The sequence below is a fragment of the Dreissena polymorpha genome, chromosome 10 (assembly GCF_020536995.1).
Source record: "Dreissena polymorpha isolate Duluth1 chromosome 10, UMN_Dpol_1.0, whole genome shotgun sequence".
Classification (NCBI taxonomy): Eukaryota; Metazoa; Mollusca; class Bivalvia; order Myida; family Dreissenidae; genus Dreissena; species Dreissena polymorpha.
Genome location: NC_068364.1, coordinates 83,208,406 through 83,224,173, shown reverse-complemented (window position 1 = coordinate 83,224,173; position 15,768 = coordinate 83,208,406). Strand labels below are relative to the sequence as shown.

The following is a 15,768-nucleotide window of genomic DNA, read 5'->3' as shown; positions in this document are numbered from 1 at the left end:
AGGAAGTCATGAGTATAAAGTTAGCATACTACGAAGTCGTAACAATAGAGTTAGTTTACTAGGAAGTCATAGGTATACAGCTTGCATACTAGGAAGTCGTAAGTATGCATTTAACATACAAAGAAGTCGTAAGTAAACTAGGAAGTCGTAACTATACAGTTTTTGCTTACTTGGAAGTCGTAAGTATACAGTTAGCATACTTTTAATTCGTAAGTATACGGACGGCCCCGAGACCGGAAATGCTTTGAATACACCAGATACAAAGCGGCAAAGCGTAATTTTAGACGCCTCCATTTGAACATTTTATTGCATAACAAGCATATGTACACAGTCATAACATTTTATCTGTCATATGTATTCAAACACAACTAGTAACGTCAGCTCGACACATAGCGCAGCTTCCCCCATTAATCATCATACAACAGTTTTCACAAAAAGTGTGCATACTTTTTTAGGTACATTTTTTTCTTGAATTGCAATAAATAGTACACGTGTCAAGGCTTGTATAACCTGCTCGTTTTATTCTCAATCATTCGACGCGAATTGTGCTGGTCGAGCGTATGAATGTCTAGCAAGCAGCATGCTAGACATTCGTACGCTCGTAGATTAAATGTTATGACTGTGTACATATGCTTGTTATGCAATAAAATGTTGAAATGCATTTTATGTGTTGGCCGTTCGTTAGTTTAGCCCATTTCAGTCGGGATACGGTGCTTTAGTATCGCCCTGATTTCAGTCTATTAAAAATATATCCACATAAGCAAATGCATTCCTTTCTTGCGTTATACACTTCACCCATGACGCGAAAAATAGGAATTGACGTTATGGGATGCCCCAAACGTCCACAAACACAAAGTATGTGACACTGGTTGCAATCTTTACGCAAACAAGATTTGAAAAACAATAACAATACTCCTTGCGATGTAATTCAATTGTAACAGTCGGCTAGTGTCAAAAAGCAAAAGACACGGTCTGATAAAGCTTGCACGTCGTTCTCGGTTGGACTGCTACGTACTAAACATTAAAAACAAATCCAAATGCTAAGCGTTTCAAATTATACGTACAATTGGTGCTTGTGGTTAGTAAACGAAAGAGGATTCAGACCACACCAATTCACGCTATAGAAAATCGTTTGCAAACAAATGTCAAAGATGTTGACCCGCAGTACAGGATTGATAACGATGAATGGCTTTCAAAAACAAAGTTTCAACTACAAAATTAACATCGTGCCAAAACTTGTGTACGTCTTAAAAGTCGGCTAAATCCGAAAAATCAAAACAAAAGCGACCAATGCCTGTACCGAACATTGTTCAGGGATTGTTATGTGTTCAAAAACTGTTCATACGACAGTTTTCAGGCAAAGATGTTTCTACCGATAATACCATCATGTAGAACCGGTATATCTGTATAATGCCGGACAATTTTGAAAAGCGTTTTTAACCTAATGAACAAATCTTCAAATTGTCTAAACCGTATGAATAGGCATTTATATGTAGCATACTTTTAACGCGACACTGCATTATGCATTATCGGTAATTGACTCGTTTAATATGACTATCTAGTTTGTATATCATATATTTATAAATCTTTTAACGGCACACACTGCTTACGAAACAAACAATTCTTGTGTACGCGTTCTGCAATTCAGGGTGTAATTTTGATCTGATTTTAGAAAGTGATACTCAAGCAGTATCAAACATCAAACATTGCCAAAATCTTTCCCAAAAAAAAGATTTCTCACTGTTGTAAGAAGGAAATAAACACACACAGCAATGGTTATTGTTTTAACAAATTAAATAGTTTCAATCAAATCATTCAAATATCTTGAGACTATAAGCGCACATACATATAGCATTAGTAAGCCTCTATGGGATACAGTCAATATTTATACACAATATTTAATTGGTGTATCAAAATATGTCAGTCATCTAAAGCGACCTAAGTTAAATTGTAAGGTCAATCCAGTTAATTTAGGGCCGTCGGATCAATTCGAATCAATAAGTACGTAGATCAACTTTATGGTAGGTTTTCAAAAAAAAATGAAGATTATAGTTTTAAATGAAATAATTATTTCGGTGAACTGCAAGCTTGTTGCAAATAATGCATCATGGGACCAACCTTACGATGCTGTCCGTGTTGTTCCAGATTGTTTTCAATAAATACTGTCCGAAGTTTCCTTATGTAATTAACAATATCCCTATCCTGTCCGATTGTACACGATTTGTTTGGTGGCCTCAATACTGAACTTATTGTAGAATGTCCAATGAAGAGACCTTTATGTTATCAACGATAACGTCCGGGGGAGGCATTGCTTACGTCATCATTACGTATGACTACACTTAAGTGCAAGGTGCAGCTTTTTGACAATTGCAATCCTTTCAGAATCAATCCAAAATTACCCGGATTAACCCTAACAATGTATCCGATAACAATTTACTTAACTAAGGCGGAAATTTACAGCAATGTCAATGCGTGTGATTATAAAGAAGACATACACCATTTAAAACAACCACGTGACACCGATCAGCGACGATAAATTGTAGAAACTTGATTGAAAATAAATGTGCCTCGCTCTGATAAAACAATACATTATTCATGTGCTTAGTGTCGTCCCATATTAGCATTTACAGTCCGTACACTTTTATCAGAGACAGCACTTTCCACTTTTATTGAAGTTTTCGTTTATGGAAAGCCGGTATTTTATAAACTTAAATGCAGTTTATGCGGAAAGACACGTCCCAGATTAGCCTGTGAGGACTGCACAGACTAATCTGAGACGACACTTTACGCACATGCATTAAGCCCCGTTTTCTTGGAGCGAGGTTTAAACTCATATTGTAATGGACATGATACTGCAAGTATATGTTCATGTCCAAGATTCATACAAAACAAATGAAATACATTTCAAAACTATTATTATCAAATAAGTAACTCATGCAATATACCTTGTTCAAATTATTGGAGTACATTAATTATATTAAGTCATGTGAATCGCTATTGGTAAATAGGTGTCTGGCAAAGTATTTTAACGTTGTTGTTTTAAACATCAAAATATTCCCTAGTCCCATTATCAAATCACATAAGTGTGGCCCGTTTTACCCATTCTCTTAACCCATTTATGCCTAGTGTCTAGAAAAAAGACCTTGGCAAAGAGCGTAGACCCAGATGAGACGCCGCATTATGCGGCGTCTAGTCAGGGTCTGCGCTGTTTGTTTAAAGGAATTTCTGTCAGAAATATTCTAAATATAGACATAAATATACTAGACATCCCTAATTTTGGAAATAAATTTATCCAATTTTGAAGGATGGGAGAGTCCACAAGGCATAAATGGGTTAAGCAGATCAATACAACAGTTCGGTTGTTATCTGTCGGAGACACTGATACATGATTACGCCAATACACTTTTGCTTGTTTGAGCCTCGCTCTGTGAGAAGATGTTTTAATGCATGTGCGTGAAGTGTCGTCCCAGATTAGCCTGTGCAGTCCGCGCATGCACTCTTCACGTGAAGTGTCGTCCCAGATTAGCCTGTGCAGTCCGCGCATGCACTCTTCACGTGAAGTGTCGTCCCAGATTAGCCTGTGCAGTCCGCGCATGCACTCTTCACATAGAGACGCTCATTTGTATAACCGTCTATTAACTTAATGTAGTTCCGGGTGGCCAAGGGATTTGAAAGCCTGGTAGCTATGTTACTTAATTAATTACATTGGCATCTCAAGCGCCGTATATATTTGACAAGCATGGCGAGCTAGTTCGTCTACTTATTAAGTTTACAAAATTATCTCGTAAGTTTAAATTGTCTTACGATCGTTGATGAAACGGCCCCCTGATAGATATGTTAATTGGAAAAAAAAGATAATTGCGAGTCCGCTGTTTAACATCAACCATTTTTGTGATATGTAGTTAGCTATAGGTCAATTATTGGCAGTTTTTACAAAGTTCCAAGGCCATCTATGGTGAGGAGTTCTTTTCCAAATGGTATGGGGAAGCTGATTTAGCAAAACCATTCTGATATACAACACTTTGGTTCACATACAGTTTAAGCTCACTGACATATACCGACCGGTGACTTTTCATAGATTTACGTATTTTTGAAAATGGCTTTAAATAGGTTTACAAATCTATATTGTTTGAATAGTTTAAACTTAATGACAACAGCGGGGAAAAGTTGGAGTACAAAGTAGTGCCTGCATCGGGATTCGAACCCGCGTCCTCTTGAACCAAAAACAAGTGCGTTGCCACTTTGTCGCGCTGGCATTAAAATCGATTCAGGAATGTCTATTAACGTTACGGTAATCCTACATTTTTTCCACATTATCGAGAAAAGCGTTACACACGCTTTATTACTTGACGCATTTTGAATTGCATTATACCTAAATGAGTCGTGGTCTGATAAAACTGGGCATAATGCATGTGCGTAAAGTATCGTCCCAGATTAGCCTGTGCAGTCCGCACAGGCTAATCAGGGACGACACTTTCCGCCTAAATTGGATTTTTGCTAAGAGAAGACTTCATTTAAACGATATATGTCATAAAAGCGGAAAGTGTCGTCCCTGATAAGCCTGTGCGCACTGCACAGGCTAATCTGGGACGACACTTTACGCACATGCCTTATGCCCCGTTTTCTCAGAACACGACTCAAATGAACAATGCTTTAAACAATTTTCTAGTCAGGCGCTTTATTACTCTTGTTTAAACATAATGTATACATTCTTTTTTTAATCGAGGACACTTATTTCGAAAATCGTCATTTTGCAAAACTTTGACCACGTCCCTCTAAATTTCATAGTTCCTTTTAGTTGGACTTTTCTATTTATCAGCCGCTTATTCGTAGCATTGAGTTTATGTGAAAGCAGTTTTGTTTAACCCATTTATGCCTGGTAGACTCTCCCATCCTTCTAAATCGGATCAATTTATTTCCAAAATTAGGGATGTCTAGTATATTTATTTCTATATTTAGACTATTTCGTACAGAAATCCATTAAAGCAAACAGCGCAGACCCAGATGAGACGCATCATGTTTGCCAAGGCCTTTTTTCTAGACGCTAGGCATAAATGGGTTAATTTCAACGTGATAGAGGAAGATCAATTATGTTAAACATATATTCAAAGAAAAAAACGTTGCATTAATTGTTTGTTCGAGAACAAGTTAATACTATTTAGGCGGGTTTCATGTTGTATACGTATGGTTAAAAAAATCTCTTGTCTAACAAATAATCCATTTTGTTACAAATAAAATATTTTGCCAAAGTCAAATACTTGTACATATCGATACATTCACTTGACGATACACGTCATATTGTTGAAACAAGATAACATGGAAAATTAATTGCTATTTATATATCACTTTCGGTAGCGGTGTCAATCACGCGGGTATTTGTATAAGTGCTCAAATTAGTTTCGTGTGGGGTGGTGAGGCATTTTCTGTCAAAATAGTTCGTACAACGTTATAAATCAGACCTCCAGCTGTTGAGCACATCGACAATTCCTAACCAATCGAACTATTTAGCATTTCAGTAATGTCCCATTACAAACAGAGGCGTGTGTAATTTTAATACTTTGTGTAAATTGTTGATCAAGTGGTTGCACACGACGCCAAAACTTAGCGGTGACAGGTTCGATCCTTCATGACCTTTAACCTACTTTTACAATTGTAACTCGTCGTTTAATTTTGTGAAAACCTATCTATTTTAGCTCGATTTCATAGAAAGCCTTAGGTTATTTGAAACGCTCTCGATTCCGTTTCCTGGGACTAAAACCAATGCTTGGTATCTATGCGGGAGATCTATAGAATGCTGCAACAGTTGGGATCGAACCAGTGACCCCCCGGTCGCTAGGCGGAAACCATATCCACTACGCCACGGCGTTTGCATGATACGTTAAAATCACGCGCAATGTATAATGTGCTATACACTGCGATCTAAACTTCCCAAGGAGGTCTCTGGAACGGGATGTTGCCTGTATTTCGAACTATCCCAAGTAACGCAACTAATAAGCCAGCGATGGTCAAAAGGCGGAATCTCTGTACACTACAGGTATATTAATCTGAACACACTCATTTGCACTGAACTCATTTTTTTCACTTTATATTTCCTGTCTATTACTCAACAGACCATCCGTAAATACGTAACATAACAAATGTTGATGTGTTCCGTGTTCATAACATTTTTTGCGCCTATTGCACTTCTTTGTTCAATCGATTTGCAACGATTGTAAGTCTTATTTAAATAGCATTATTCAAGTTTAATAAACAAAACTTTTGTAACTGTCAGCTGTAAGCTGAATATTATAACTGATACCAGATCACATTCAGGTCTTTAGTATGTGCCACGTTGCCAGCGACCGATCCCGCATCAAAGCTCCTTCCAGACTAAGGTTGCCAGCGACCGATCCCGCATCAAAGCTCCTTCCAGACTACGTTGAGTAAATAGTACGTACGATGAGCTATTTTTATAGTTTAAGTATTCGGCTCCATTGTGGTGAGCACGACAAACGAGGCTCTTGTCGAAATAGTTTACTGCTTTTTATTTGTATGTATTATTTGTTAAAGTTTTTTCAAAGACTATATATACATATATAATAAACCACTAAATCCGCGTTTAACATCTCATTGATTAGACTACGTATGTGGTTAATTTAAACAATCTATAAAAAGCGTCATGCGTCGCGATCCACATCAAGAAAACGCCTAACAAATACAAATGTCCACTTGTCCGAAGCTGTTTTCATTATATTCGTGTTGGTGGTGATGCCGTCACAAGCATGATCGCGATTTGTGTTGTCGTTTTAAGCTTAACAATAAATACAAAAAAATCGCAAGCACAAATGCTGAAGAGTAACATATGTAGACAACTCAACACACAAACGCTGAGAGGAAACATAACACGGAAATAAAAAGAAGAACTACGAGGAAGAATCACTGTTTCGTTGGTCACGTCTGAGTGGTATTCCTTCAACTATCATGTCAAGTTTGTTATTAACTTTAAAAAAAAAACAGATCAAAAGAGACAAATAATTATTGAATTTTATAAAGTAGATGATTGAAATAATAACAATACAAAGCGCTCTGTGAAGCTTTAAGACCCGGTTTCTTTTTAAATATTAAAATGTTTTAAATTTTCACACGTTTTAGTGAAAATCAATTGCGGTGGAATTTTAATCACTGATAAAAAAAAATCAAGCAGTTAATTTTAGGCTTGCAGTGGAGCATAACATTGTTGCGATGTTTTCTTCTTCTACTTCTACTTCGTACTTTCTGCAGTAAATTGCTGACTATTACAGGAAGGCCTATTTTAGGGAGATATGGACACTGTCGAGTCCGTTTCCTGGGAAGAACCAGTACTTGGTGTCTATGGAGGAGATAATGAGAACGCTCCCCGAGTAGGGAGCGAACCCACGAACTCCCGATCGCTAGGCGGACACCTCATCCACTACACCACCGCGACCTTACCTCGAATTTAAACTGTGTAGGCTGAATTAATTCAATTTGATATTCATGTTTTATTTGAATCCAAGCGCTCTGGAGAAAAGAAACTGCTAGATTTAAGTGCTTATGTTTTGTTCTTGTTCTTGGTAATATTCGGTATTAAATGGACGTGATTAGAGATTGTGATGTTTTTAATGTTGTTCAATGAATTAAAAAAAAACAAGTAATAGTTTGAACAGTTAAATTATATCAAGGGAAAAATATTTATTTAATTCGCCTATCAAAGGATGAGAACCCCTGGCTTCAAAAAGCAAATGCAAACGTACCACGCAGGCTTTTTGAATCCAGTTATAGTTTGAATGCTATGTCAGTAATGCACGTTATTGACGAAAAGCGTTCCAAACTCTTTAATTTTTTTTCCGAATGATGATTGTGAATAAACGAACATGCATTTTTATAACTGTTCATTAACATGTGTTGTTTTGTACTGACACGGGGTTTGAACCTATATCGCGTCGGATATCGTCAACAGGGTAGATGGACTGATAACCCAAGGCTTGGACCTGTATCGCATCGGATATCGCCAATGGGGTAGATGTACTCATACCCAGGGTTTGGACTCATATCGTATCGGATATCGCCAACAGGGTAAATGTACTGACACTCAGGGTTTGGACTCATATCGCATCGGATATCGCCAACGGGTTAGATGTACTGATACCAAAGGTTTGGACTTATATCGCATCGGATATCGCCAACAGGTAGATATCGTCAGCGGGGTGGATGTACTGATACCCAGATAAAGCACCTTGGAAGATGGTTCAAAGAAGTACAGATATGGTGTCGGTCAATCTGTCAAGCGACCGGGGTGTCATGGGTTCGATCCTCGCTGTTGGGGCGGCGTTCTTCAGGTATGCTACCTAAATACCAAGTACTGGCTCTCTACAGTGGACAAGTACTGGTTCTCTACACTGGAAATAAGCTTTAGGCTTTCGATTCAATCGAGCAAAAATAAAAAGGTTTAAACTATTGTTGATGAGTCATATTATAACAATTAATGTGGGAAACGTGCTGTGGTTGAATGAAGTTTTTCTTTAGCGCAATGTATTTTTAATTCGTTTTACATGTATGGATGGCCAAAATGTCGTAAACAATACATGTAAATTTAACAAAGTCTTTGATTTAACAGGCGCTCATTTTTTTAAGTGCCAACTAAAAGCGTTCGTGTCAAATACAAAGTCGGTTCAGAATGCAATAACGGTACACCGTACACTGAGGAAACATAAAGGGGACATAGGCAATATTTTATTTAACAGTCTCTATGACGTGCGCACGTCGTAGCTATGACGTGCGCACGTCATAGCTATGACGTGCGCACGCGATAGATATGACGTGCGCACGTGATAGCTATGACGTGCTCACGCGATAGCTATGACGTGCGCACGCGATAGCTATGACGTGCGCACGCTATAACTATGACGTGCGCAAGTCATAGAAGTAGTTAAATAATATAACATAGGCAATATGTTATTTAACTATTTCTATGACGTGCGCACGTCATAGTTATGACGTGCGCACGTCAAGCACGTCATAGAAGTAGTTAAATAATCTAACATAGGAAATATTTTCTTTAACTATTTCTATGACGTGCGCACGCCATAGTTATGACGTTCGCACGTCATAGAAATAGTTAAATAAAATATTTCCTATGTCCCCTTTATGCCGCCGTAGGAAACCCCCGACAATGGAGAAATGTGCATGTCGCAGTTGTGTTTGATCAAGAAGAGGATCGCTGTTTGTACAATACATTAGCCATGCCATAATATGATTGTGGGAGATTAAAATTCGATCGTCGATGATATGAGACGTTCATAGACCCGTAATTCATTCTTCCAGGCCTAGTTTGTAATCGTCAATAACTCTGCGGTGGCGATGTAGTAATTAGTAAAAGCTACAGTTTACTTGCATGGGTACAAAGGACGTATATATATAATGTGAATAGGAATTTATTTCAACAATCATTTCCTGCGCGTCTTTTGTGAAGCCACGTCAAAGCGCGTACGGTCTGCATAGTTCTCGCAGACAAAATTACAATGTTGACAAATATATCCGCGGACAATCCATAGAATATCGTTCAAACTTTGTGAAACGTTATCTATTGAAATAACAAAACCTTGCAAATTGAAGCAAATAATCTTAAAGCGTTCTTTTAATCGTCGATATTCAAGCAAATTGGTTATTTCCAAATAGGCGGAAATAGTTTTATTATAATACTAAATCAGGCGATATAGCATTTTTAATTACGTGTATACAACGTAGGGAAAGTAATTTATACGCTGTAATAACAGATCGAAATAATTGCCGATCGAAATTGCTGTATTAATATACTTCAGTATTTGGACGAAGGACTCGCACGTTCTGTCAACAAAAAGAGACGCAGAGATCGCTCATGTCTTCTGAACAAATAGAACGGTAACAAATACGCGCAATAAAAGAGTGCCGGAACTTAAAATTATCGATAATGTAAAACAAGGATACATGTCAATTACTATTGCTTCAAGGGGAAAGTTTAAACATTGTAGTTTGACAGAACTTTACTATATATAGTATCGCGGATATGAAGCAATAGATAGAACACTGTGCTTGTGTTTGTAAGAGGCAAGATAGGTAACTCTGTACAATCTTAAAAGTTTAAGTCGTGTTACAGCTCCTTGTAAAGAAATAAGGATGTGTTCTGACGCTGTATGTGTTCTGACGTTAAGCATACGTGCACGGTTTCCAGATGATTACTCGACGGGTAACTTTGTTTAAGAAGTTTGTTTAAGCTTAACACACTTACCAGTGGCTGGAATCACAACTTGCGGTACTCAGGAGACGGTGTGATGCCGATGGGTGTGGAAACAGAACCCGTCTCTCCCGGACAGACGGTCAAAAGGGACACCACAGAGCATGCGCACAGAAAGTTACCCAGACCGATAGGTGAGTGCTAACATTGATATGATAATAAAACATGTTTACCGTAGTCATAAGGTTCTCCTTTCTTCCATTCGTACACATAGTCTGTTTCTGAAGAGTTGTCGTACATGACAAGTGGCAGCGTCAATCAATAGAAGCACGAACTTGATATTGCAACTAAAGCAATCCCTGTGAACGCTGTACCCCGCTCTGACGTATTGTTTCCCTTCCCTTATCTAAATGTTTTGGAGCGTGAACGCTGTTAATCACTCTGACATATTGTTCCCGTCCCGTATTTAAGTTTTTCTGGAGCGTGAACGCTGTATCTCACTCTGACGTATTGTTCCCTTCCCTTCTTTGATCGTGAACGTTGTAACGTACTCTTACGTTTAGTTGCCTCCCTGTGTTTTATTGGTGTTGGTCGTGAACGCTGTAACTCACTTTGACGTATTGTTCCCTTCCCATACTTACGTGTTCTGGAGCGTGAACGCTGTAACTCACTCAGACGTATTGATTCCTTCCCTTCCCGCATTTTAGTGGTTTGGAGCGTGAACGCTGTAACTAACTCTGACGTATTGTTTCCTGCCCTTCCCGTATGTAAGTGTTTTCGAGCGTGAACGATGTAACTCACTCAGACGTATTGTTTTCTTCCCTTCCCATATGTTAGTTTTTTGGAGCGTGAACGCTGTAACTCACTCAAACGTATTGTTTCCTTCCCGCTCGTATTTTAGTGTTTTGGAGCGTGGACGCTGTAACTCACTCTGACGTATTGTTTCCTTCCCTTCCCGTATTTTAGTGTTTTGGAGCGTGAACGCTGTAACTCACTCAGACGTATTGTTTCCTTCCCTTCCCGTATGTAAGTTTTTTGGAGCGTGAACGCTCTAACTCACTCAGACGTATTGTTTCCTTCCCGTCCGTATTTTAGTGTTTTGGAGCGTGGACGCTGTAACTCACTCTGACGTATTATTCCCTTTCCGTATTTAAGTGTTCTTGATTGTGAACACTGTAATTCACTCTTACGTATTGTTATTTTCACGTGTTTAAGTGTTCTGGGGCGTGAAAACTGTTACTCGCTCTGACGTATTGTTGCCTACCCGTATTTTAGTGTTTTGGAGCGTGAACGCTGTTTCTCACTCTGACGTATTGTTCCCTTCCCATATTTTAGTGTTTTTGAGCATGAACGCCGTAACTCACTCTGACGTATTATTCCTTTCCCGTTTTTAGTGTTCTGGAGCGTGAAAACTGTTACTCACTCTGACGTATTGTTGCCTACCCGTATTTTAGTGTTTTGGAGCATGAACGATGTAACTCACTCTGACGTATTGTTCCCTTCCCGTATTTTAGTGTTTTGGAGCGTTAACGAGAAGACGGCGTACCGCCGGAACCGCGTCGTGCAGACCAAGATGAATAAGCTGATGAGTGACATCACCACGCAGCGTAACAGCGCCCGGAAGTCCATTCGCTACGAGGCGCATAAGTTCCGTCAGAAGAGCGGCCACTTCTACAGCCACCCTTTAAACTATACCTCAGGAGACTCCCAGTCGAGCGGAAGTAACATCGCGCCGCCCAACTGGCGACCTCCGAGCGAGCATACCTCTGGCATACCCAAATGCTCAAAGAGTGAGGATGCAGTCAATCCGAACCGAGGCCAGCGGAAAGCGTTGTTGTCTCCAAGAAAACAGGGCATCATAACACGGGCGACCAGACCGTCCGTGAAGTTCTCTGCGTACCGGGACGTTCAGTGTATCGAGAAAGACACGATGATCGACGATCTCGATGTAAACCCGGAAGTGTGCTCCTTAGGATTGGAAAAGAACGCGAAGCACAATCCACTTTTCCGAAGCGTGTCTGCTGTCCAACATCGGGAGATTCCGGATCTGCCTGGCCAGCGTCGCCAGCATAGCGCGGCTCCTACAGCGCGGACATATGCCAACCTCAGTTTGGGAGAAAATACACGTGATCTCAAAAATAATATTGATTTTAAAGTGAACTGTTCTAGAACAGCAAGTGACAATTTTAATCGCCGATCCGACCTCTATTTCGATCGAGCAAAGGCTGCCTACCAACTCCGACAGGACCTCCAGAGGCGCGCGATGCAGCGAAAGCAGGAAGTGCAGACGGCGCTGTTCACGCTGCAGGACGCGCTGGCCATAGAGAGGGCGCAGTTCCTGAGGAGCACGGACAGGGTGGTGGACTTCTTGCGGCGAGTGGTAGAGATACAGCGAGCGGAGCGGCCTGCGGTGACCAAGTACACGAGGGACGCCATCATACAACAAATGCACATCTGAACACTGGACGAGATAGGCCATATGTAAGGACGAAATATCGTGAATCATTTGCATATACATGTGTTTTATTAATATGTTTGTAAACGGCTCGTCAACGTTAAGCGAAACTCTTAGCTCTTACTGACGCTCGAGACTTCTCCCCCTGCTGCGACCCCCGCGCGAAGTCCTCTTTAGCCATGGTCATTATACCAAGTATACGCAGACGTAAGGCTGTGTCCGTGCAATGGTTAAAGATGTTAACCCATCTTTATTCAGTATTATCGTGGGAAATATTATATTCAGTTATATTGTCTACAAAATATTAAGAGTACAGTTGCCGTTGGATTTGGCGACTTCACACTACCCATTATATGCATGTAGGTTAAATAAGGGCCTGCTGTAGTTATTGCATTCACGCGTTCGACACGATGTGAACAACAAGAAAGATCACAACCAATATAATAATTAACACAATGATAACCTTAGAATTATCGAAAAAAAATATAAATCTGACAGTGCCCCATATATAATGATTTATTTATTTATTTAACTGAAAACGCAATTTTCGTGATCAAACAGTAACAGTTCTTTATATAAACGTTAAAACACTGGTACGCTTGTAAATCTCCAGGAGAGAAAAGACAAAATCAATATGGAATATTCCTTATACGAAAACTGTTAACACATTAAACATCGTTATTGAATTAATTATTGTGTTTTCTTTTTACAAAATTATATGTGACCGCACATATGTAACACAGGTATAAACAACACAAAGTAATTATAAGATAATAATGTATAGATGCTTGTATCACGTATATGTGTGTGTATTGCTGAAATAACATACAGCATTTAATATACAGTTCTGAAGTTAAAAAAATGTGTATGGCTGAAATACAAAAGGCAGTTTAGAAAACAGATATTGATATTGTCCCATTGCTTTATATCAAAACTATGGTCTGGTTTGTTTTTAATTCCACCTATCATAATTGCTTTTCAATACTTTCAAATGCATTAGTTTCAATTCAACAGTATCGTGTATTAATTCAAACCCAAAATAATTCCATTAAATACCACGACTCCGGTATCAGAGAGTTTTTAAAATGCAGTTTTTGTAACAATAATTCATCATTGGTGAGTCTGTGTTAATTTCTTTGGTAAAGAAAGTCCCTTCTGCACGAAATTCCAGTTAAAGCGAAAGTTTCGTCCCAGATTAGCCTGTGCGGACTACACCCTATCCGTTGTGGGAGCTGGGAAGGCATTATAGATGTGGGATATGTGTAAAAGATAGAATATTTCATAGCGTTTATTCTGTCATGTAAAATAAGAAGATCCGGAACATGGCAACCAATCGACCCTGGTGGTAGCTTGAATACTCTTGCTGGTGCAACGCAAAAGAGAATAATGCATTTATATAAATTTCAACATCATATTTATTAATACACGTTTCTTGCTCGAGTGTACCTCATGTACACAGTCATCATATTAGCTTTCTTGCTTAAATATCTATTTGTATTTAAATCAAAGCGATTTAAAAGATACGACTTAAGAGTAATTTTACAAATGGTGTGTATTTCAGACTGCGAGAGAGGCTTCAGTACAATTAATAGGGTAAACACTGAACAGACTGCGAGAGAGGCTTCAGTACAATTAATAGGGTAAACACTGAACAGACTGCGAGAGAGGCTTCAGTACAATTAATAGGGTAAACACTGAATCTCGTTCTTAAGTCTGCTGTTCTTAATGCTCTGATAATGGTCATCATTGAATGACCAGACATTCAGCCATTCGACTTCGGAAGAATGATGGATGCCTGGCGCCAGGAGAGGCCTCGGAAAACAATTGTTTTGGTTAGTTTACATCTGTAAAACTTGTGGTAAATAATGTAACTGTATTTTTGATGTTGCATTTTCCAATCAGTTTTTAAGTTCTAATGCTCATTGTTATTTTTCTTGTTATTCGATATTATAATATATGACTTTAATAAATTAAGTTGAGGAAAAATAAATAAATAATAAAAAGGGACATTGTTGTGTTTTAATAGCTCCAAAGCAGTTAAATATTTTTATTTAGAACATGTTTTAATCGACACGCGAAAGGGGCGCCCCCCCCCCCTCCTCCTCGTTCCGCACAAACAGCCTCCTGCGCTGTCTTGTTGCTGTGCCTGACCCAAAATCCTAGGAAAATGCCTGAAATATGAATAATACCTTATAACCACAGTCAAATATTGTTCGACAAAATGGTATTCATCGTGTGATACGAAGTGAGAAAAACATATTATTTACATTTTTAACGCGCACTTTTATTGTGCATCACATTAATAATAAATAACCTTATATGTATTATATATGTATATGTATTTATTATACAGTAAACGAAACGCACCTTTATCGTCGTTATCACAATTCAACATCATTATTATCATCAATCACTATTACTAGTATCATCATCAATGTAATCGTCGTCATATGATATCGTAATCGTCAGCATCATCACCGTCAAAAATACGATCGGCATAATTAATAGCATTGTTTTCATCAACAAATCATCGATATTGCGATAATAGATCGGTACCAGCCGCTTTGATAATTATATATATACAAGAAATACTAATTTCTGATTACTGATTGATTCATTTGAAACAGTGTATTATAAGATGATAATAGTGATAAACATGATAATGATATAAATACAGTTAGATGATTATGATTGACACATCTTATTGACGAAGACGATGGCGAAAATGGCGGTGATGGTTGAATGGTGTTGTTGTTTTGAAGGATTAGGAGGATGATGATGATGATCATCATCATCATCATCTGCTGTTGTAGATGATGATGATGATGAACAAGATAGTGGTGCTTTTGTTGTTGACGCTGTTGTAGATGATGATGGTGGTGTTCTGTGGCTTATGATGATGACGGTGAGAACGATTATGTATATAACACTTCGATCCACGATATTTTGTATCAGTTATCACAAACTTTAAACATATAGCGCCAGGTTAATACCAAAGTGTGGTGGACAACATGATTTGTTCTTACGCCAATATGCAACAAGAAACCATTAATTTGCTTTTGTGATGTCGTTTTACCAATTTTATTTACAGAGAGAAAAAAAT

The 15,768-nt window shown here is 38.6% G+C and overlaps 1 protein-coding gene across 3 annotated transcripts; it reads left to right on the top strand.

Annotated features, from left to right (window-relative positions):
• Positions 1-9,419: 9,419 nt before the first annotated feature.
• On the top strand, positions 9,420-14,670 carry LOC127847736 (uncharacterized). Of its 3 annotated transcripts, none has more exons than XM_052379837.1 (3): positions 9,420-10,404; positions 11,725-12,691; positions 14,274-14,670. In XM_052379837.1, the coding sequence occupies exons 1-2, from the start codon at positions 10,308-10,310 to the stop codon at positions 12,666-12,668; spliced, it is 1,041 nt and encodes a 346-aa protein (XP_052235797.1). In that variant the 5' UTR covers positions 9,420-10,307; the 3' UTR covers positions 12,669-12,691; positions 14,274-14,670. The 3 variants fall into 3 exon arrangements, with proteins under 3 accessions (XP_052235797.1, XP_052235796.1, XP_052235795.1); XM_052379836.1 differs by having other exon boundaries at positions 9,421-10,404; positions 14,227-14,670; XM_052379835.1 differs by having other exon boundaries at positions 9,422-10,404; positions 11,725-14,670.
• Positions 14,671-15,768: the final 1,098 nt, after the last annotated feature.